The sequence below is a fragment of the Eretmochelys imbricata genome, chromosome 4 (genome assembly GCF_965152235.1).
Source record: "Eretmochelys imbricata isolate rEreImb1 chromosome 4, rEreImb1.hap1, whole genome shotgun sequence".
Classification (NCBI taxonomy): Eukaryota; Metazoa; Chordata; order Testudines; family Cheloniidae; genus Eretmochelys; species Eretmochelys imbricata.
Genome location: NC_135575.1, coordinates 32,502,721 through 32,525,991, shown reverse-complemented (window position 1 = coordinate 32,525,991; position 23,271 = coordinate 32,502,721). Strand labels below are relative to the sequence as shown.

Genomic DNA, 23,271 nt, shown 5'->3' with positions numbered 1-23,271 from the left:
GGCCCGTAATCCTTTAACCAAGCCCGCACCAGTCACAATTCTTTTGAAAGGCCATAGGAACATGTCGGGATCATCCCCAGAGCCCATTCCACAGAGTCCCAGCCCCCGCCGCCCCCAGCTTCTCTTTCCCGGAGGCAGGACTTGTCACGTTCTGTATTAACTGCTGCTGTACCTGGATCTGTTCCTTCACGAACTCCCGAAACACCCGCGGTTGTGCCTCCTGCCATCCCAACCGGGCTCGCCATTGTGTTTGCTGGCTCTTCTGGAATCCATGCAGCATCCTCTGCAACTCCTCCTGTTGCTCTATCAGCAAAATGTCATCACCTGTGCATTGTGTATTCTTTTCTCTCTGGGGTTCTGCTGACTGAAATACAGTCCATACAAATTACCGGGGGGAAACCGACTCAGTCACTGCTGGGTTTGGGTTGGGTTTTTTGGTCAGAGTCGTTGCCAGGGCAAGCTGACAAACTTCACTTCTTCTCTTGAGCGACAAGACCTGCTTTTGTATCCCCAGCCTCGCTAGATGGCAGCATCTGAATTTTCCGACGGGGAACGGCCTTGTCTTGGCCAGCAGCTCCCCCGCGGAAGGATAGCGCCCAGCGTTCACACTGAAAGCCTGTACTTTGCTCCGGTACACGGGTCGGTAGAGCCTGAAGCCTGATCTCTGTGGCGATCCTGAGGTGGGTGGCTTTATTCAGCCTCGCACGTTTCCTCCTGTTAGTGTCGCCAGGAATAGCAGCCCGGAAAGCCGTGACGACGAGGCTGAGAAACTGATTTGTGCCTTTATATGCTTGCCTGCTGTCGTGGTGGGAAATGGGCAGCTGTCGGAGTGCGCGAAGCCTTGAGAGCGAGAGACACGGTGTAAAATCTGACCTAAATCAAAAGCAAACGGAGCGGACACGATCAGTGTCGTCCCTAACGAGCATATCGTCTGCCAAGCTGCCACGTTATTGGTAGGGCTGCAGGCTTCATTGCTCCTGCCGGCCGAGCTCTGTGCCTTCTCCAGCTCCTTTTTAGCGCGAGTGGGAAGTATGGTGGGGGCTGGCGGAGTGGGAGGGAGCCAGAGGCAGGGCTTGGGTCGTTCCGGGACGCTCCGGGACGACCTTCGGGGACGTTTTTGGAGGAGCTGGGGCAGTGTTCCAACACTTCGGGTTCCTGAGCCACCCTCTCTCCTTCTGGAACCTAGAGCCGGGGCCGGAGCTCGGCTCCCTGCTCTGGAGGGAGAGATGATGGTCCATACTGGGTGGCAGAGGCACCGTCTCCTCATGCTGCCTCTGGGCCCATTCCAGAAGGAGTGATGGCAGCTTGGTTACCCAGCAGCCCTTTCTCCTTCCAGAGCAGGGAGCCAGGGCCAAAGGGGACCCTCCAGAGTCTGGACCTGGCTCAGCCACCATCGCTCCCTCTGCTCATACCCCTCCCTCACAACAGTATCTGCATCTCCAGATACAGGAAGCCCGGATTTGGGGCTGTTCTGCACATCCTGGAGAAGCATCCCACAGCTGAGCTCTCTGGGGCCAGCAGTCGGGAGCAGCCCAGAGCTACACCCACAGAAGCTACTTAGCTCCCTGCAAGGGCGCAGGGACCCTCTAGTCTCCCCACACAGAGCACAAGGGCCTGCTGTCCAGGCCCCCTTTGCTCCCGCTCTTCTGGCTGATCATGAGTCCCTGATCACTCTCTCCCCACCAATTACAAAGCCACTTATTCTCCCCTGACAACCAATATCCCCCTGCCCTCAGTCCCAATATCCTCATGCCCCAGACTCCAATATCTCCCCTTTTCTGCCCCCAGCTCTTAGCCCAAATATATTCCTTCCCTTCCCCCTACTGCTAACCTGCAATATATCCTCTGCCCTCCCCTTGCTTAACCCTCAGTCCCCCTTGGCATCCTCCCCTCCCCCTCATAGCTCTCACTTGCCAGTTTAGAAATGTTGTCAATAGATGTAGCAAACGTCACCAGGATGTCACCAGGTTTGATTAAGGCTCACAGTTTAGTGACTTGTTGAGGAAAAGCTTGAAAAATCTCAAGCAGACCTAAAACGTTGCTGGACTGAGTGACAAAATTGCTGAACTGGTAACACTGAAATGGGAGGAGATTTTGCCCCTGCCTCGCGGTGTGAATGTCCAGTACCTCCATGAGTTCTGGGACTTCTCTTTTTAGGACCCCAGCACTGCCTAGGGGCCTGGCTGGGTGCAGCTCTGTTTTGTGTAAGCAAGGAATCCCGTGACCTTCTAGGAAGCTGCCGTCTGTTATCTGTATAGGCAGTACAGAGGGCACTAGAGAGCTTTGCCTGCAGCACCAAATGGGCTATCTGTGAAATCAGTGGAAATCAGGCTTTTCTGGTTTTTGGATTCTCACCACAATTCAATAGTGTTCTGCCCATTGATACCTAGAACATTCCCTGCAATTTTCAAATTGATCAGTTGTGGTTTTCAAAAGGTATCCCATTACACCTCTGTAGACAGACTTGCTTCACTCGGCCTATGAGCTAGGAATTGTTCTGGGGAAGTTCTATGGCCTGTGTTTTGCAAGAGGTCAGGCTACATGATCAAAATGATCCCTTCTGGCCTTGGAAACCTGGAATTTATAAAAGCCACCGACTTGGTATAACTGGTAAGTCTTCCCAGAACTGCAAAGAGTCCCAGGACATCGGGGAGCTTGCACACACACGTCCCACCCATGCTGGCTGGTCATAAGTATGCTTACTGCTTGTAATAAGCATTAAAATTCACTTTAACCTCTGATAGATTTATTTCTATTAAAATATCCTACAACTCCCTAAAACATGTCACTTCCTACAGAAGTGCTGAAAACTCTGCATTTCAGATTAATTTGATACTATCCTGAAGTCCAGGCATGCAGACGCACTTCATCTCGCTTCTCAAAAGTATGTATATTATTCATATCAACTTTAAGGTTGAGACTTTCAAACCCACCAAGGGGATTTGGACTCCTAATTCCTATTAAATTCTAATGGATACGGGGCATCCAAATCACTTAGGCATCTTTAAAAATCCCACCCTGAATTTGTCCTGCTGATATTAACTAATGACAAAATGTCTGTGACATATTATAGTTTCCCTTTATTGAAGGGACACCTCTAAAATAAAGCCATGGCTGAGATAACCAGGAGGTCTGGCATGATAATTCTCCCTCAGTTTTCAACTCTGATCTCAGATCCTTGGTCTCTTGAGAAACAGTCCACAGCTCAGACTGATTGCACATCCTGTTTGGTGATGCCTATATTTGTTGTACAGTGTCCAATTGCTCAGTGTGGTAGCCCATCAGGCATTTTGTTGATGATGTCACACTCTGCTAAGGGGCATTGGAGACTCCAATCTGCCTACAGGGATCAGGCAAGTCCTGTTTTAAAGCTTTTGCTTTAAAAGTTCTCATTTTATAAGCCAATGTATGACACAGCCATACTGAAAACTTTTCTTCTCTTGTGGGAAGAACAAGATACTTTCCAGTTCTCTCTAGTGATAGATGCTCCAAGTCACCTGTTCAGTTATAGACTGCATCTGTTTTTGATTCCCTGGAGCTGGTATTAACGCCTTTTCCTTTTGAGAGATGTCACAGAACATGTTTAAATACCTGCAGGGGGCAGCATGGGTCGGCTTGATGGGAAGGTAATATTGCTGTCTGCAGCCGCACAAGGGATTGGACGAGCAGCTGCTATAGTAAGTCTGGAAAGCTTCATTCTTCTTTTCCCCCCTCTTAGTTCCTTGCTAGCTTTGCTGTTTTGATTAGCTCAATGATACCTATACTGAGCTGTCTTTTATCAAACTGGAAATTAAATTAAAAGCTAAGTCCTTCAACTTTTCCATGAAAAGCACATGAAAAAAATGTTACTGGTACACCATGAGAGCCTTGCTTCCATTCTGGAAAAATTCATTCAAGAGTCACATTGTCAAAATTCCCTGATGCTCTATAAATAGCCTTCCCCGAAGATCTTCACAGCTGGGTTGGCTGGACATACCGGTGTTGGCATCTAGCCATGAGTTGCTTCCTGCTTTGAAGACAGCTGCAGCTGCTGCTTCTCGGGAAGGCGGCTATGCCATCAGTGACCTTCATCAAATTTCTCAGCTGCTTTGTTTTGGGAAGGTGATGTCCCAGGGTTTCCTGTTGTATCAGCTTGGAGGTCAGACAATTAGTAGATTGTCTGAAGGATCCCTGTGGCAACAGCACCAGGTGGAATGTGGTGGCCCCTCGTGTACCTTGTTAATTCATTTAACTCAATCCCAGTTGGTTCCGAATGTCATTCGTTGATCTGTGGGAGATGAAGGGAATGTGCAGATGCCAAGCCGTTCACAAGAGCAAGATCAAAAACTTCTGCCTGACCTATTTCTGTAACGTTTGGCCTTGGATTTTTTTTAAGACTCTTTTTTCGGAGACCATCTAAAGCTTTTGAATTTTTTTTGGCAAACTTTAAATGGAAAGATTTAGTCTGTTGCTCTATTGGTAGTTTTTGATTGCTCAGCTTGGTCACATTGAGATGTTTTTCCAAACCCTGAACATTTTCATTTAATAAAAATCCAGTGGAGAATTGAGAAAACAAAAAGTCCAAACCGTTCTGAAAAGCAAAATGAAAAACATTTATGGATTTTTTTTCTGAAATTTCTGTGATTTTTCTCTACTTTTGATCAGCTCTACTCTCCACAGATGACTTTGCCCGTACTAAATTACGGAGAGGGACTAGGAAAGCTAGCATGAGACAGGCAATGAACGATACCTAGTCGTCACAAACCTTGATTTTCACAGGCTTTGCCAGGGGACTGCTAATCCTGTCACTTGCGTTAAAATACCCTTTCACTGGGAATAGCTAATTTGCAAAACAGATTCCTTTTCCTAATAATTGTTTTTGTAAATATGCAATAAGCTACAGATGGGAGTTGGCATGCCTGACCTCCTAAAGATACACCATAGTTGTAGATAGCTACGCTAAGAAACTGCATTACTGCCACTTACTGGGGGTAGTGTGTCTGTCTCTGAGAGCTTCTTGCTTCTGTGATCAGCAGGTAAGTCTGTTGTATAGCAATCGCTTGTCAACAACGCACTCTGAGGAGCAGAACAAGTAGTTTTCTCCCAATAGACATCACGTAGGTGATGATGAGGGTCCCTAGTATTAAGGGGTATCTCTCAGGAATAGCTACCTGATTCTGTTGAATGTAGTGAGCAGAACCATTAATAAGTTGTTTCTTTATGTAGTGCACTCTTCAATGATTTGGATGTGAAGCACTATACAAAAGCACTCACTTTCTATCAACTGTGGGCCAGGTCCCCAGCGGTTGTAAATTGGCATAGCTCCACTGAAGTTTTTAGTGCTGCATTGATTTTCAGCACCTTAGGATCAGCCCCTCCACGTTTGGAACCTACTGTCCAGTACAGGTGCTGCCCTTACTTGAGACCAATGGATCAATCACACTCTTGTCTATATCTGTTCCTTCAACTGGGTTAAGTAATGGGACCCAGTGCTTTAATTACAGATTCCTGCTTTGGGGGATAAACCCAAATCGTACGTTCTGTTCCCCCCTCTCCTGTATACGCTCTGCTGGAACCCGGGTGTTTGGCTAGGTAGCCAGGTGTAGATGCACGGAATTTGTTTATGCACAAAAAGAAAAGCAAGAGACTGGCTGCCTTCAGCCAGCTCCTTTTTCAGTCCAAGAAGGAAGTGAGAGGAGAAGGCAGCCTTGATTATTGGTAAAACCTAAAATATCTAAATGGTAATGGTTCCTTTTGCTTGTGGTGTTCAGGCTTTTGCAAAAGAAGGAGCAAAGGTCATTGCTACCGACATCAGTGAGCCCAAGCTGCAAGAACTGGAGGGGTATTCAGGTAAATGCTTTACAACCGACTTAAGTCCAGCTCTCTTGTATTTTGTAAGCTGCTTGTAGAAATTTCATTGGAGGACAATACAGAATTCTAAAGGCAGTAGAAACTAATAATATCAGTTACTCCTTCGTGTTGCATCTGGTCTTTTCCCTGCTGCAGCAGAATGTGGAGGCTTGGTGTAGGAATGCAAGTTTTCCACTGAAACTTCAGCATTTCAAAAAGAATATACTAGGTACATGGGGTAACCCCATCCATCTGATTTTACTAGGCACTAGTGAAGCTGTTAACTGCTGCCGCTCCTTACGATAACATTGTTTCACTGACTTGTCCTGGCCATTGGGCTGACTGACAAATCTAATTACCTCTTGTTTCAGTTATGGGACTTGAGCTTTGGGATGTTAGTGCTAAAATCACAAAATTCTATCATTTGAGCTATAGAACGTACTTCATTAGCTACATAAGAATCAGATTTAGTGCTCTGCATTTCAGTTTGACCAATTAATGGCACTAATGGCATCGAAGTTGTTCAGTAGTGTGAATTGGTATATCTTTTAAATGTGAATTACACTGTCACTAAATCACCCCCTATTATATTTGCATAAATGCTCAGGACTAAGAGTTCTCTCCCTGCTGATACATACTCGTATGTATCAGCTACTCATGGTCACAAACTCACCTCATTGTTCCTTAGTTAGACACAAGGCAGGGAAATCGTTAACACAAGTTTATTTTTATGTCTAACATAAAAACTATGGGTGAAATCAATCCTGTATACACAATGAAACAGAACGAAAATACTTCCAAATTAACTTAGTGAATAAAAGTGATCTCTGATCCTTACATACATTCCTGACACTGAGAAGGCCGAATAACAATCTCTTAGCCAGATTCACTGCAAACAGCCTCTGGGTGACTCACGGCATTCTGGGGAATTTCCAATTGATCCTCTAAGAATTTCATGACTTCTCAAACTCAGTAGGGTTTTTTACTCTCTGACACATCAGACAGAGTTGTGCTGGCAGGAACACCGGGAGGTGGAATCAAAGTTCTATGCAGTCCCTACCCCTCTAAGTCTTGGGAAAAGGAACTTCAGACACATGACTTGTTAAATCCCAACTCTTCCTTTGAGGACTGGAATTCGAATATGTCAGACTTTCAACTTAATACAGAAGAGACGACTCCACTGTTAGTCAGCCTGCCAGGGAGAAGTTAGCTTTCTTGCTAACATATTTCCTAGAGAAATTACCAGAGGTGTGTTAGAACATGTACATGAACTTGTCCTTTTGGCTTCAAGACGTGCAGGTTTTTCTAGTGGAGAATGATTTATGATCTTTCATTAGCATTTTTCCACTCAACCAGGCTAACATCACAGTAGCTATTAAACTCTGTGTACATAGGTGTGGATGATAAAACCACAAAATAATGTATTTTCATCACAGTGCACAGGAAATGAATCATGGTGATTTAATGGGAGTTGTTTGCATGAGGGTGCTGGAATAGTGTGTAGGCTCTGGTATGCCTTTCTGGAGATCAGTTGTGAATTTAGGATTTCATTTTTTTGCTGTTTGCATTTCTGCCAGCAGATGGCATTTTATGCTTTCTACCTTATGGTAACTATGTTACAGTGGGGCTGGCTCTACTCTAAAGTGTTTAGAAGGGGGTCAGAGCAATCTCCATTTTGGAATCAACTGTGTTTGCCTGTGAGAGATAAAGTTAAATCACACAGGAAAGGGCCACAAGCAGCCTCTTTAAACAGCTCGGAAGGTGGATTAATATTTTTTCCAAAATAAACATTTTTTGTTTATAAATATTGGTAGGCTTATTCCGAAGACATCAACGTCACATTGCATACATTTTAAAACTAGCCAATATTCCCACACTGTGTGCATGCCCTGAGGGCTTTGACTATCAAACATATGTGCTTCCCACTATCCCATTTAGCATAGTTATGATTCACCCCGTCCAGGTAACAAGATGACTAATGACTTACACAAGTCACGTATTCCTCATTAATGAGTTGTACAAGCCTGACTCGTAGTCCTCTTGGTTCCAAATAAAATACCACATGTGCTGTGATCTGGAGTCTATGTGACACCCACAATGATTACTAGGTAACTGTGACCTGAGCTGTGGCTGCAATTGGCCAATGAGAGTTTGTTGTGGTCGTGTAATGGTCGTAATTCAGTACGGTGATGAGTGCTTTAGTGGGCTGAGTTTCTGTGAAATGGGAGTGGATTGGCATTAGCTCCACTTCTGAGAAGACACCTGCTCATGTGGTGGTTCTTCTCTTACAATAACATCAGTGGTCTTTTCTGACTCCCCTCTTGGCTCTTGAATAGCACTCCGTGCTCTTCTTATGATAGCAATTCAGTATTGGGACAATTTAACGAAACAGTGGAGCTTTGGGGTGGTGGGGGTAAAAGGCCATATTACCCAAGGGTACCCATGTTATGGTCTGACATCAGTGGGGAACTGCAGACGCTCAGCGCCTCTGAAAATCAGGCTATTAATTTTTAACAGTAAAACCATTTTGTTTTTATAGGCATTGAAACGCGGTTGCTGGATGTCACCAGCAAAAAACAAATAGAAAATCTGGCCAAGGAGATTGAAAGGATTGATGTCCTCTGCAATGTTGCAGGGTAACTAGAGCCTATTGTTTTAAACTCCCTTCTCCTTCCAGTGTTTATTCCCCAAAGGCATTTTGTTTGATTTTATGTCTATCCTCTCCTTTCCACAAAGGCTTTTCTGGTGTCTGCATAACAAAATCCTCCCTCACAACTGGCCTTTTTGAGGGTGAGCTAAGTAGACAAGCCACAGACTCAATGGCTCTGGAGACTGAATTACCTTCTCACTGCTAGTGGCAGACCAGGGGGGGGAGAGTGCAATGTTGTCTGTGCTCTTCCTGTTTTGCAGAGAGAGGCCTTCAGCTTCCAGGGCTTTCTTTTGGGCACCCTTCATCATCACTACATTGGATATGTTGGTGATAAAGGCATTATCTTCTCCAGACTGGAGAGCTCACATCATACATTGTTTTTTAACTTGGAAAAGATAAATCTAAATAAAAATATCTTTATACAGTACTATAGCACTCACTGAAATTTTTCAAATGTCAATTTTTGACCAATAATTTTGATGGATGATTTCAGTGACACCCTTTTTTAGTTCTGCCTATTACCAAATCTTTATATATGCATATGGTGGCTTATTGTGACTGTCTTGAACTACATATACCAGTTACAGGAAACTTGTGCAAGCTGTATGTTGCATTATAACCTCTGAAGAGTCTTGTCCAACCTTGCTTGATTGGAGGGGTAGTTATTCCAGAGGAGCAGGAGAAAAAATATAAATTATACAGAAAAGGCACAGGAAATAATCCATTGCTTTTTGTGCACTTAATCCAGTTTTGTCCATCATGGAACCATTCTGGAATGTGAGGAGACAGACTGGAACTTCACAATGAACCTCAACGTTCGCAGCATGTATCTAATGATCAAGGCATTCCTTCCCAAGGTAAGGCTCTGTCTACAATGCTCTTTAGAGTAAAAGACATTGGGTGTGTTTCAAGCTGGGCAGTATTAAGTCATAGGCACTATCAGAGCGTGATGGTGGGTGAAAATATGGGGGGTGTGGCCACGGAGGGCCCTCATATCATATTTGTGCCTAGGACTGCTTTAATTCAGTCCTGGTTCAGAGTCTAACCTTTCAGACTAGCATATGGAGAGGGTTAATTCAGGTTTTTTACACTGTACAATTTGTGTTTAGAATCATTTTCAAATGCAGTGCAGTAAGAGGCCGCATGGGAAAGCAATACTCTACAACATGCACGCGGACAATAAGGCTACACCGTCCCTGCAAAAATATTTGTAAAGATTCAGATGTAATTGTGTGACTTCTGCCCCACATCCACAACAGGAAGCTATCTTGCAGAGCTGTTCAATATCATCGACAACACACTACTTCAATAGGGGAGTACCCCTCCCATTAGATAAACAACTCACCTGTACCATTATACCATAGCTTGAGGATACTTCCTGTTTGTCACATAACCACCACGTTCTGGGCCACAGGCTGAGGTGTTTACAGGGAAGGATGGCTGTCACCAAAGTGAACAGGATGCAACCCTGCGGTGGTTATGATACAATTCCAATCCCTGCTTTCCTCAGACCCTCAGTTCCAGAGAGTATTGTGCTAATTACAGTGGCCTACTTGATTTGGGGTGCCTCAGTTCTTGCGGTGCCCAATGGGGGATGCCTAAAAGGGCATGATGGTCAGAGGGTGGATGAAAATCAGGTGCCTTTAAGGCATCTCAAGTTGGGCACCCTTCCCCAAAATAATTGTTTTTAAAATTGTTGCATATTACTTGACTTAGGGAGAGACTCGCTCTAACTGGCAAACACCACCTGAGTCTGGTGCTCTGAAGCGGCATTGGGGAAGAAATCTCCTTATTCTGTCTAGGTTCCGCCTTTCCCTCCCCTACCTATCCCCTGGGTGCACACGCCAATTTACCCACAAAATAACAGATATAGCTGAGTGGAATATTCACTGGGGTGGGGCTAAAACTTCCCCAAGAACAAAAAGGGTTGGGGTGGAGAGAGAGAAGAACTGAGAAATGAGTGGATTGAGAAGCTATGGTAGTCATGTCCTTGTTGGGCACCTGGCAAGGGAGTTATGAAGGCAGCAGTGAATCAGAGGGCAGTGGTTAGAATTCTGTAGGATTATACAAGCAATAGCTCGCTACAAGGTGCAATGAATATACCCACCCCTTGAATATGCTGGGGTACAAAGTGTAGGTGAATGCTTGAACATGTTTGTAGCAGGGGGAGTGTTTTGGCTGAGAAGCACATGCCCTGCTGCATGTATGTGGATTTATAGTATACAATAGCTTACTGAACTAAATGTTTCAAATGGAAACAATTGTATTAAATTTACCCAGTGCAATAGTAAGGAAGTAAATAACTACCCAGGGATGAGCAGAACCAGCAGTGATCAGTTTCTAAGGCTCTCCTGCCTTTTTCTTCCCCACCATGCAAACTGGAACAGGAAAGGTCCCAGAAAATTCACCTTTCCTGACAACTGACTGGGAGAAAAATCTGGGAGCCCAGCAAGCAGCGGGAGTGTTTTCCGTATCCCCAGCCTCACCCTCCATTTTTAAAAACACATAAAGCCCTGTTCCTTGAAACTGGGGAGTGGAGCTGGCATCAGTCCCACAGGGCTCAGCAGCTTCCAGCCTCTTCAGAGAAGATAGTGGAGCTCCTGGAAGTAGCCTCAGCCTTGTGGAGAGAATAGGTGAGAAACAGAATCCCCTCCTATCCTGCTCTGTGCTCAAATCATCTGAAAGAGTGGTGCAGAACCTGGATCGCCTTCCAAAATTTCCTTCTCCTCCTCTTTCAGAATCAGAAAGAGTATGTTTTGTTTCAAATATCTTCATTATCATGGATATTACTGATGAATATAACTTATGACAGTAGCATCTACAGACCCTAAGCAAGGTTCGGGTCTCCATTTTGCTAGGCATTGAACATACAAGTAATAAGAGACAGTCTTTATCCCATAGAGTTAATGGGCTAAATTGACAAAGGGTGGGAGAAAGGATTTATAATGATCCCCATTTGATAGAGGGGGGAAGAGGCACAGAGAGATTAAATGACGTGCCCAAGGTCCCACAGTAAGTCTGTAGCAGAGCCAGGAATTGGACGCAGCTCTCCCGAGTCCCAGTCCAATGCTTTACTATAAGACCATCCTTCGTCTAATTTCGAACCTCATTAGATGTATTGAAATGCAATATACTGAACTTTTGTTTTTATTCTTTTTCATCAAGTTTTGAATGGGCCCCTAGCCTGGTGAATCTTGCTATTGGAGAAGCTTTTATTGTCCCAGGTGTGTCATTTTCTTAGGAGATAACTGCCTTGCTTGAAAGCCTCTTCATCTAGTTAGATCCCAGCTTTTATCAAAGCTATTCCATAGGAGAAAGACCCATCCATTATGCAGATCCCTATGTTGTGGCTACTAATTGCCCTGAGCCATTTTAGTTGTGAAAAGGGTACAGTTGTGTCAGTAACTGTACAGCATTCCCCCACTCTGATTGGCAGAGAGGTCACTGCAGTGTAATAACCAAGAATTCTCTAGTGAGATGAAGCTCAGGAGAGGAAGGATGCTCTAGTGTTAACTGTGAATCAGGGAAAGTGGATTCTGTTTCTAGCTCTGCTCTGGTACAGATTTTGTATTTGACTTTTGCCGTCACTGATCCTTTGCTTCTCCATCTCTAAAATACATACCTAGCTCAAAGGAGGGTTCTGAGGTTTAATTCATTGTTTGTAGGGAGGTGCTACGGGAGTACATAATAAAAAGTGGGTATTACGATTGATGAAAATGAGAGAGCTCAAAATGTAACATGGTTAAGACTGATCTGACTGGGTTACTAATTCAAAGCTGTGAAGCAGGAGCCAAACACCGTCCTTTGGGATAGTATTTTGACCTGCAAATCTGAGAAATTGCTTGTGGAAGAAAATACCACTTACTGTGAGGAATGGTGGCAGAATATATATAGGGCAGAACAGCTTTTGTTTGAATGGCTTGATGGTGGTTGTGGGTTGTTTTGCAGATGCTTGCACAGAAGTCTGGAAACATTATCAACATGTCTTCTGTGGCATCCAGCATTAAAGGTAACAGACTTCCTAGAGGATTGTTTTGCCATATACATGCCTGCAATATTCCTAGGTCGTGTCCAAGGTTGACATTCTGAACCTGTGGAATAATATTTTGTTAGTCCAAATTTGAAAGCACCTATTTTAGGAGGGATGGGACTGAATACAGAAGTGTAAGCTCCTTTTGACCCCTTTGTGCATAAGCATTATGATATAGCCTTTAATGACGTGATCACATGCAGTTTTTCCTCACAGGACTCCCACCTCATTCAGTGAACAGAATGGACAGTGGTCTGGGGATGAAACAGGGCTGTGCAAGCAAAGGAGGCTGCTGTCTGTAGGGCCCCTGCCTCCTTTGTTGCAGAAGTTGAAGGTTGTAGTGAATGAGGGAGAGGACTGTAGGAAGCAAAGGGATTCTTCTGTGGTTTAGGAAGCTGAGTGCTACCATGGAGAGCTGGATTCTACCCGGTGTCTGTCACAGAATTCCTGTGTGATGCTGGGCGCAGGTAGCCACTGTGGGTTGCTCATTTTATGGGTATCCAACTTGACACTTGATTTGCAGAAGTGCTAAGCACTCACAACTGCAACTGAGGTCCAGGGGAGCTCTGCTCTGAACCTAGGATGTGCTATAAAATGCCAATTACTCTGCAAAACCAGGCCCTAGGCATCTCCAAGTGCGCACCCAAAATTTAAGTGACACTTTAGACAGTTTGGCTTTAATCTCTGTGCCTTAGTTCCTCATATGTAAAATGGAGATGATGATACCAACTTGCTGGGGTTTTGTGCAAAGAAATATTGATTAATCTTTGTAAAGAGCTAAGTTGCTACAATGAGAGCACTATAGGAAAGCCCATGAGTAAATTAATAATTCTGTGTTCAGTGCAGGTTTGCATGGTATGCAGTAATTAAGGCATGGGGCCACAGGTCTGAATGATCAGGATAAAAGGAATTGTGAATAGCTGCCCACCCAGTGAGCACTATCCACTGTGCCTTGAATGAGGTAGCGGTACTGTGGAAAAAACCATATGTGGTCATGTGATTAAAGATCATATCACAATGAATATGCACAAGATGGGGCGGGAGGGGTGGGGAATGATGCAATTTTTTGCCTTATTTAATGGTACCATAACACATTATATAATTTTTCTTGTTTTTCACTGCTTCCTTAGTACCAACTGCATAAGGGCTACCCAACAAGAGCTCTGTGTGTGAGGGGCAGATCATTCCCTTTCCTTTATAAATCTTCATGCAATTTTTAAAATAAACTTCCGAGGCTACTTCCCTCAGACATTTTCATTCAGTGCTGTTGGTCAGTATGCTGCTGTATCCTGGTTCTCGAATGGCACTCTACTCATGCAGATTCCTTTGTCTTGCAGTCAGCACTCTAGCCAGCTTGTCATTCATCCTCTGCTCAAGGAGATGCCGCCCAGAAAATGCTAGAGCCCAAAAGCAGATCCATATGGGAATGTAACCATTTTCTTTGGTTTTTAGTGTGATTTTTATTTTCATGTTACCCTAACACTAACCTCTTCTTCTTTCAGGAGTTGTAAACCGATGTGTCTATAGCACTTCAAAGGCAGCAGTTATTGGTCTAACCAAGTCCGTAGCTGCTGACTTCATTGAACAAGGCATCAGATGCAACTGCATATGTCCGGGTAAGTACGTCCTGGCAACATTTTGTAAACTTAGAGCTGACACTGAAAAAACTCGGGTTTGTCTTTAGCGTCAGCTCAAAACTACACACCACCTGGCCTATTTAATGCTCCAGATTTAGTTTGGGGTTGTTGATAGAAAATGAAACTTGAAAACAGCCCAACCACCTGCAAACAGCTGCTGAAGGCATCAGCAGTCAAGGGAGAAACCACATTTAAGCTGAGTTAAACACTTAGCTGAGTTCTGTTTTCCAGCATCTTCTGGCATTTCCTGAAATGTAAAATTAAGAATTGCTACTTTTATAGCATTCCAATCTCTGTGGCCTATAATAGCACACCTACATATCCCCAGGGTATCTTGATGGTGTATTATACCAGTTGTTATTTGGACATGAAAGTCCCAACTTAGAGAACCAGATTGGGGGACGAAGGGGGAAATGGTGCTTTCAGTAGCTGATTACTACTGAAATGCTGAAAGTATGATTGCCTCATTCCTGATGTCTTGCTATCGTGAGACAAAATTGGATGTGACTAGGTCTGGGTGATGTAAAAGCCAGTGAGGTGGGGCTTGCATGACTGGTGAGAGTGTAGTGAAGTTAGTATGGCAGCGGCATCCAAAAGGACACATACCACAGGCATGTCCATGCACACCTACAAAATCTAACCTGCTTTTTATTTTTAAAGCATCAAAACTAGAGCTGCAAATATATATTTTAATAGTAATTTTCAGTGGGGTTTCATTAAACCCCAAACTGGCAAAATTAGACAAAAGGCCTGATTTTAATAGGTGATGAGCATCAGCAGTTCCCTCTCACTTTCCTTGAAGTTGTAGGTGTTCAGGGCCTGTGTAAGTAAGTCCCCCAAAGGTTCACAAACCATTTGTAAAATACTGGTACTGTTCTGAGTGACCTTAGGCCAGTTTGGGGTTTCCACTGCAGCCATGCAAAACTAAATGTCTTTTCAACTTGAAAACAGGCATAAACTTCGCGGTTTCATCTGAGTTTCCTGTTGAGCTTTGGGGGTTTGTTCATATAGGACTTTGGGTGAAACTCTGGGTGAGAAATCAGAAAACCTGCAGAACTGTTTGCACACCATGAATTGTGCATGGTTCTTCACATCCCACCAGCATCACCTTTTAACAATTAACAAACAGATAAGACACTTACTAGAGCCTAGGAGAGGCAGCATGTTCAGTCCTTGGTGTGGAAGGAGCACCTTACATTGGTCTAAAGTGCTTGTATAGCCAATTGAAGAAACCAACACAGATTCAAGAAGGTGCTTCATCCTTCCTCCTTGACACAGGGGATAGGACTGCATAATGGGAGGGGAGTGGTACTTTGGGGGAGAGGGACAACAGAAAGGAGGAATGAGGCAATCTTGGAGGACTGCTTCCCCTTTAAAATTATTTTTAATTGGCCAAATCAAAGCACTGGTAATTCTGTGGAATGTTTTCCTCTCTGTGCCTGTGTGGAACAGAGGCCCATTAAAGCTGAGCAACAAACCCACATCAAAGAACACCTGAATTATGTAAGTGAGAGTATAACCCACTCACCTCCTGGGTGTGGTGTTCTGTCCCATCTAGTGGCACTGAGACCCCTTAGAGAGAGAGAGAGAGAGATAAAATGAATCTGCTCTACAGCCTTAGCTAACAGCCAGCTGGCTTTTAGCTCATGTCGTAGAGACTCATGCACTAAGCTCCAGAGGCCCCAGGTTAGATCCTGCCTGCCAACAAACAGGGTCTGTCAGCGTTACATGAGAAGCTGAGCAAAAACTAATTTCTTTGCTAATGCCAAGGGAGAAAGCTAGTCCTGCTGCTGCAGAAGATCTCAATGGGGAGTGTTTGAAACCTGGCAGAATTAAGAATTTCTATCTATACAACCGCTTGCACAAGCCAAGAATCATCTCTGACTAGAGATGAAGCACATGCCTAGAATATAAAGGTTGAAGGTGTTCTCAGAGAGTTCTCAAGTATTGCCTGGCTACTTCATCACAACACTGATTTCCCACTGAATTCCATTCCTCCCCACTCACAACAACATTGGAGAGAAATAAAATACTACACAAATCAAGGACCATTTCCGAAACTCTTTGCAATTAAAAGCTAATCTCAAGATAGTGGTCACCTTAAACAACCCCCCCCGCCCCCCCGTTCAAAGGGAAACCCCATGTCTTGTGCTGATCTTTCTCCGCATAGGTGCCTAGTCACTGCAATGGAATGGGAGGATACTCTGGGATAGGTAACTAGAAGTCCACGTTGTACGACGATAGTATCTCTCTAAGCCAAGAGAATGCCGCAATCTCTTTTTGAACTATTGATTTGTATTCTCATTTGTGAACGTTCAGTGGCATCAAACAAAGCTGCATCACCTATCCCTGGTGATGATCAGCACAGTAAAATTGCTTAAGAAAGTGAGCTGCCAGAAAAATACTTGATGGTAATAAATCATCTCGTGTCCTCTTGCGTAGATTACTATCAGTATAAAGATTCTCTTTGTCACTATCTGGAATAGTGAGGTAGTTTTAACATTTTGCTATTTCCATTCATATGCTTAGACTGTAAACACACTGCGGAACGGATGTTGCTCATTTCTTTGCTAGCTGTGGGTAACATTTTTTCAAAAGCACTTCTGTGACTTAGGCTAGTAAGTTCCATTTTCAGAAATGACTCTCAGCCACTCAAGAGTCCTTCTCTCATTGAAAGTTAGTGGGATTTGGAGTCCTGAATCTTTTAGACTCTTTTGAAAACTTTATCCCAATCTTGTTACGAAGTCATATACAGCCATAGCAGTGTATAAATAATAGGATTAACGGTGATGAAGTCCTTTGTCATGACTGCTCATGTTCGGTGCAGTGGAGTATTTATTTTAAATTTTGAACATTGCTTAGGAACTGTTGACACTCCATCTTTACGGGAGAGAATCCAAGCCAGGCCTCACCCAGAACAGGTAAGCAGGCTACTTAGCTGTGTTCATGCACAAATATAAATTACGTTAAAGAATTTGGGAAAAATTGAATAGCATTTCTGCCTAAATCTCAGCATTCAAGACTAGCAACAGCAGTGATTGTGCTTTGGCTGCTTGGTCACCTGGTGTCCAGAGTGGCATCAGCAGGTCCTTCCATGACACTATGCTAAAGAAAACCACAGTGCATTTCATCCTGTGGCCTTCCCAAATATTTTACAGTCATATACTAGGTCTACAGCGCCAGTACAATACAACCACTTCTTGGGCATATGGCAGCAACAAACTGATGTGCAGTAAACTACACAACAGTGAAGAAGAGGAAGATTTTGGCAAACACTTAGCTGAGTTCTTAGGTTCTCATCTGCAAGACCTCTGCACAGAATTCTGTCTGCTGCAGAAGGAGAAACGACTGAGTCGACCTTACTGGAATTTAAACCTCTGGTTCCAGGGTCCTGAGGTGTGTTGCAACTCTGAAGCTTAGACCACTAATGGTATTGTCTGCACAGGGATAAAAGACCCACAGCCATGGCTGTTCCACGTCAGACGACGGGCTCACAGTGTCCTGGAGCTGAGATTCTAGCCCAAGCCCAAAAGTCTGTACAGCAGTGTTTCAGCCCCGGAGCCCAAGCCCTGTGAACCTCTGTCAGCTGACTCAGGCTTTTTATCCCTGTGAAGATGTACCCTAAGTCACCCGGCCAGTGTTTTCTTTGGGCATCGTATGTACTATCTGCACAGTAATCATGTTATAAGGTTGTGGCCATCTGACCACATAGCTTTTTAATGTAGCACAAAGTCATCCTGGCTACATATTTCAGTGTGTAGCGGTGAAGCATGAAATGTTCTGGTATCTCTAGGCCCTGAAAGACTTTCTGGCTAGACAGAAGACTGGTAGGATGGCTACGGCTGAAGAAGTGGCCCACATCTTTGTATATCTGGCCTCTGATGAAGTAAGTACTGTACAACAAAATCTGTTGTGACCCACAGAATCCCACCCCATCTTGTGGCTTCTCAGTAGAGGGAGGCTATTTTGCAGGCCCTTACACAGCGCTGGAGGCAGATTACTGCAGTAATAGAAGACTGACATACTGTGAGTCTAGCCCAAGATACAAACAGTGAACTAATTCCGGGCCATGAAAGTGAAGGTTAAGTCGTTATTTACGGAGGACCATATTCTGGACCTTGCATGAATTCTGAACAAACTGGCTGTGCACAGCACAGTTCTGGGAGGTATGGAGTCCTTTCCCATTGCCCCCACAAGTGCACCTTCAATACAGTAGAGTCAGTGGATCTGTAACCTGAATACAGTAAGCAACAACAAAATGTTTGGGTGAGACAGTTAGATCTCTCAGGGAAGGACAAATAATAATTATAGCTTTGGGGCCATAATCATCCTCAAAACAATCAAAGTCACCAGCAAGTGATGGTGTAAAATGAAGATGCAGGAACATGTCGTTCTGCTACAAATATCTGCACTACAAACCCTCCCCTGTCTAGAGAGGCTACCTCCAGAGGATATAGTAGTGGCACAGGGCACATAGTGGACCCAAACCTGGCCACAAATAGCACCAACACTAGTTTAACAGCACACGTAATAGGACTAGATGCCATGGAAATTACCCAGTAGTTAGGACAATCTTTCTGAGTCCCACAGAATCGCTTGAGGAAAGTGTTTGGGTCCCAATATTTCTATCAATTGTCACTTTCTCAAGGTTCATATTGGCCACACGAGACTAATCCTATCAGTCTGATATTATTGGTAGAACTTATTATTAATAGGATATTTGCCCATATGTGGTCAGGACTTAAGTATTCGATCTGAACTCAATATGGTTTGGTATTGATCCAGAGGAAAGAGCACCTCCTACTCAACCAGCAACACCACTTCTTCCACCATCTGGGTTTTTCTTGTAGATCTCTCCTCTAACTTACTAACCAGGTTAGACCCTGCTTAGCCTATGAGAATTAATGATTTCTCAGTGCCAAGTGATATGGCTGCAGGCCAAATGTCATAACTCCACCTTCTGAGCATTCATGTGGTCCCTCCATGACACATTTGTGCCAACCATCTGTAAGAGTCAGAATTCCTAGAGCCGCGTGATAATGATTTGTTACTTTGCAACTGCCCACTGTGGTGGCTAAAAGCTTTTAGTTTTTAAGGTTCTAAATCCTTTGAAATTTTCAGAGCCACTGTTGTATTTGTGGAGATTAAAGGACTGTTTGTAGATAGAGGAAATGTTTTTGTTAAATTAACTGCAATAATTGTTAGCCTTTTCCTCTGTTTATTAGTAATAAATGATAGTTACTCTTCCTCTTATGATTTCAGTCTGCCTACATGACTGGCAATGAGCTTATCATTGATGGAGGCTGGAGCTTGTGACTTACAAAACTTTCATCTGAAGTTTTCAATGGAAATTCATAGTACAAAAGGCAAATAATGAAGAGATTATCACATTTCTCTGTTAATATAATTTGCACCATTTTAATGACTAAAATGTTTGACCTTCAAATAAAAAGTCAGTGTATTTGCACAGCCATGCAGTACCTCTTTTTCTAAATTACTTTGTCTGATTTTCTTTTGCATACTTTACACAGTAGCAATAAAGCACGCATCATTCAACTTTGTTTTTTGTGGAAGCTCAACTACACGAAGAACAGCAATTGGATGTTTAAGGTGTGCCAACAATATTATATGTAGAACAATATGTGAGTCTCAATGGAAAGAGTTAGATGCCACTTACTCTTGGCATCTGTCTCATTTGGAAGTGAAACATTCTTGTTTGGATTTCCTAGTAGCCTTGGGCAATGGAGGAAATGGGAAAAGGCTGCATTTGAGCCTGCTGAGCTGGACCTGAAGTGTGCAACAGCAGCCCAAAGCAGAGTCCGTGGGAATATGCAGATTTAAAAGTCTGAACTACATGAAATGCTGACCAAAGTGTTTCTGGGGGTAATGGGCTCTTATTTCTTGCAATGGCATATTAATTCTTGCAAATCAAATGCTAGAACCCATCTCTCATTTTCCAAAGATTTTAATCTATTCCCTTTTCCTGTTCACCATCATTAATAACATGTTGTACAACCCTAAGAGCTGCTAGAAAGCAGCTCATAGTTCCTGAGACATTAGAGAGGAAAAGTAAATGTATTCCAAATACCTTAAAAGGCTGTGGGACAAACTTTACATGTAGCGGAAATGATGGGAATGAACCTGGAGCAGTGTTAAAAGACAAGGGTCCTGTGGTGTGTTAGTATACAGACTCATGATATGATTTTGCCATCAGTAAAACATTTTCTCCACTAATTACATTAAATATGTGTTACTGGAACCCAAGTGAGCTAGTTGATGTTAGCAGCAAAGAGAAGAACTGTTTCATTACTGCCATGGCTTAGTTTCCAAAAAACAGGCTTGGCTGCGTTACTACTCATGGTAGAGCATTCTATACCTTCCCTGTATCCTATCCCCTGCTGGCCCTCAACAAAACACCCATGTTACTATGCAATGGCAGAACTTTGTGTTAATCACTTTAGGAAGAAAAACCACAAGAAACTCAGTGCAGTAAATTTGCTTTTACAATTTACTGAACACAGTGAGTTAGTTGTACAAGGACTAAAGGTTGAATTAATTGATTCTGCCACTGATCATGGAGATATTGTCAAGGGTAAAAAATGGATGTGTTATGCCAAAATTAGGTTTTCTCGTGCTTGAACCTACTGGCATGAAACTTCCTTGATTATGAAAGGCCAGTGGAATGCATGGTAAAATACTACTAAAAACAGCCAGTTCAGTCACATTGCAAAAATGACACTCATTCCATTGTAGCTGAGTTATTATTTATTATGATTTGCGGGGGGGGGGGAGGGGGAACACGTAGGAGCACTAATTATGGACCAGGACCCCATTGTGCTACGTGCTGTACAAACACAGAACAAAAAGATACTCTCCGCCCCAAAGAGCTTACAATCGAAGTAAAAAAAAATCAACCCTGCCATTACACTATTTCAGCTATGAATGCCTATAAATGTGGCTGCTTAAGAAATAATTGCTCTGTAATTATTAAAGAAAAATTGCTGCTGCAAAGGTTTGAAAAGGAATCTCCAGAAAGCATGGCTATGCACCGATACAAATCTATCGGGGGCGAAGGTATGGGAGGGTGTTGGTATGTGGATGTGATGATTGCCTACGTCTCCTTTTAATCTTTACTCATGCACCAAAATAAGAGACCTGATTTTTGAAAGGTGCTGAGCAATGTGCAGGTCCAATTAAAGTTAGAGGAATTCAGTATGTTGAAGTGGCATCTCTTATAAGCACTAAATTCACTTGATATTTTTCCCCTTAAATTTTAAGGTTAGGTTCCTTAGTCATTAAGACTCGGATAGTTCCCCTGCATGGTGCCAGCTGGCAGTGCGTAAAGATCACTGTCTCAAAAACCGGGTATTTTGACTGGGAATTTGGTGGGAAGGGATTTATACGCATGGAGTCATACCTGCATTAAGATAGGAATGGCTGCCAAAGGGACATACTGCGGTAATATACTATTTGATCTTTGATCTAATTGGAAAATAGGTAATGCTTAGTAGGCAGGTGGGGGACAGGAGGTTTATACTTTCTATAATCATGGTTGATCTTCTGCACAGCAGATATTTGAAATATTTGACACAAAACAACCCCATTGGCTTGTGTGGATATAGCGTACAGATGAAGTGGGGTTTTGACAGATCTTCCTCCAGTCTCCAATTAAAAAGACCTCTTAAGGGGGACTGGTTAAAATTAGGGCAAAAAACCAACCTAGACCAAAGTGACTGGGTTAGACTTCACTGATCTGAACCCAACTGTTGCAAATTCAGTATGGCAAAACAGTGTTTCCACCGTTTATGAATTTATCATCAAGGCCGAAGTCCTTGTGCTGTGATAGCGGTCATGGCATATTGTGTGAGAAGAGGAGCGAGCTTCCTGTTTTAGCTCAGCATTGTGGAAGCTCATGTTGCCCAATCTGAAAATAAAAAATCTAAGTTTGGTGTGTGTGGTTTTTTTTTTTTCTGTTGACAAATGCAGAGGTCATTGAACTCTTGGAGTTCTCAGTCAATGTCCTTAGGCCACCTGGTGTTGTAGTAGCTGAAACCAGCTGCATATTAATGAATTTATCCTGGAAGCACTCCTGTGCGGTAGAGAAGTAGTAGTATCCCCATTTGACCAATGATGAACTGAGGTAGAGAGAGTGGTCATATGAGAACCTGGTAGCAGAGCTTGGAATTGTATCCAGATAGTCCAAGTCCCAGTCCCTTGTCTTTGCTAGAAGTATCTTTCACAGATAAGATAGTCACCACCAATATGAAATATATTATGAAATCTGAAGTTTTCTAGGCTTACATGGGTGCATGCCTGTTCCAAAATTCATCACTTAAACCTGAGCTACGTTTATATTTTTATGGAGCTACGCAGACATTTTCCCCCCATGGAAAATTTTGACTTTTCATCAGAACAGTAAACCCAGAAGTTTAGACCCAAAATTGACTAGTCGGAATGTTCCATGTTCAACAGACGCTTTCCATGGAAAACTTGATTTAAGCAAAAGTCAAGGGTGACAGAAAATGCATGACCTGCCTTAATTTTTCCATGAGAGTGACGAACAGCCCGGTTGTAACCTATTTTCTTTTTAAAATCTAGCTCAGCTTCCCAGCCGTTTGACACCTAATTTGCTGTGTGATTTTGAGACAGTCACAGAACTCCTGTGTCTCACTCCGTCACACCGAGTGGAGGTGAGGTTCTGCTAGCCAGTCTCTGTAAGGGCTAGCTGTGTTAGTCTGGATCTGTAAAAGCGGCAACGAGTCCTGGGGCGCCTCATAGACTAACAGACGTATCGGACCATAAGCTTTCATGGGTGAATTCCCACTTTGGCGGATGCATTATGCATTCACCCACGAAAGCTCATGCTCCAATATGTCTGTTAGTCTATGAGGTGCTCCAGGACTCTGTCGCTTTTACAGTCTCTGTAAAGTGTTTTGAGATCCTTGCCTGCAGTTATTTCATTCTCCTGCATTCCCACTGACGCCCCGCAGGGTTCAACTAAAACGCCCTCTCTTCTCCCCCCAACGCCCGCTTCTGTCCCTTTCTTTGGGCTTAGCCGCCCCCCCTTCGCTGTACCGTACGCAGGTGGGTTACATGTGCATTTCCCGCGCATCCCCTCCCAGAGG

At 43.6% G+C, this 23,271-nt stretch overlaps 1 protein-coding gene across 3 annotated transcripts; it reads left to right on the top strand.

Moving 5' to 3' along the window:
* Positions 1 to 552: 552 nt before the first annotated feature.
* BDH2 (3-hydroxybutyrate dehydrogenase 2) lies at positions 553 to 19,576 on the top strand. Of its 3 annotated transcripts, none has more exons than XM_077814391.1 (10): positions 553 to 680; positions 3,598 to 3,677; positions 5,751 to 5,829; positions 8,369 to 8,465; positions 9,228 to 9,336; positions 12,428 to 12,488; positions 14,012 to 14,125; positions 17,009 to 17,067; positions 17,940 to 18,032; positions 19,409 to 19,576. In XM_077814391.1, exons 2-10 carry the CDS (start codon positions 3,606 to 3,608, stop codon positions 19,460 to 19,462), a joined length of 738 nt encoding a protein of 245 aa, XP_077670517.1. In that variant the 5' UTR covers positions 553 to 680; positions 3,598 to 3,605; the 3' UTR covers positions 19,463 to 19,576. The 3 variants fall into 3 exon arrangements, with proteins under 3 accessions (XP_077670517.1, XP_077670519.1, XP_077670518.1); XM_077814393.1 differs by lacking the exon at positions 553 to 680 and adding an exon at positions 797 to 953; XM_077814392.1 differs by lacking the exon at positions 553 to 680 and having other exon boundaries at positions 3,576 to 3,677.
* The last annotated feature ends 3,695 nt before the right edge of the window (positions 19,577 to 23,271 follow it).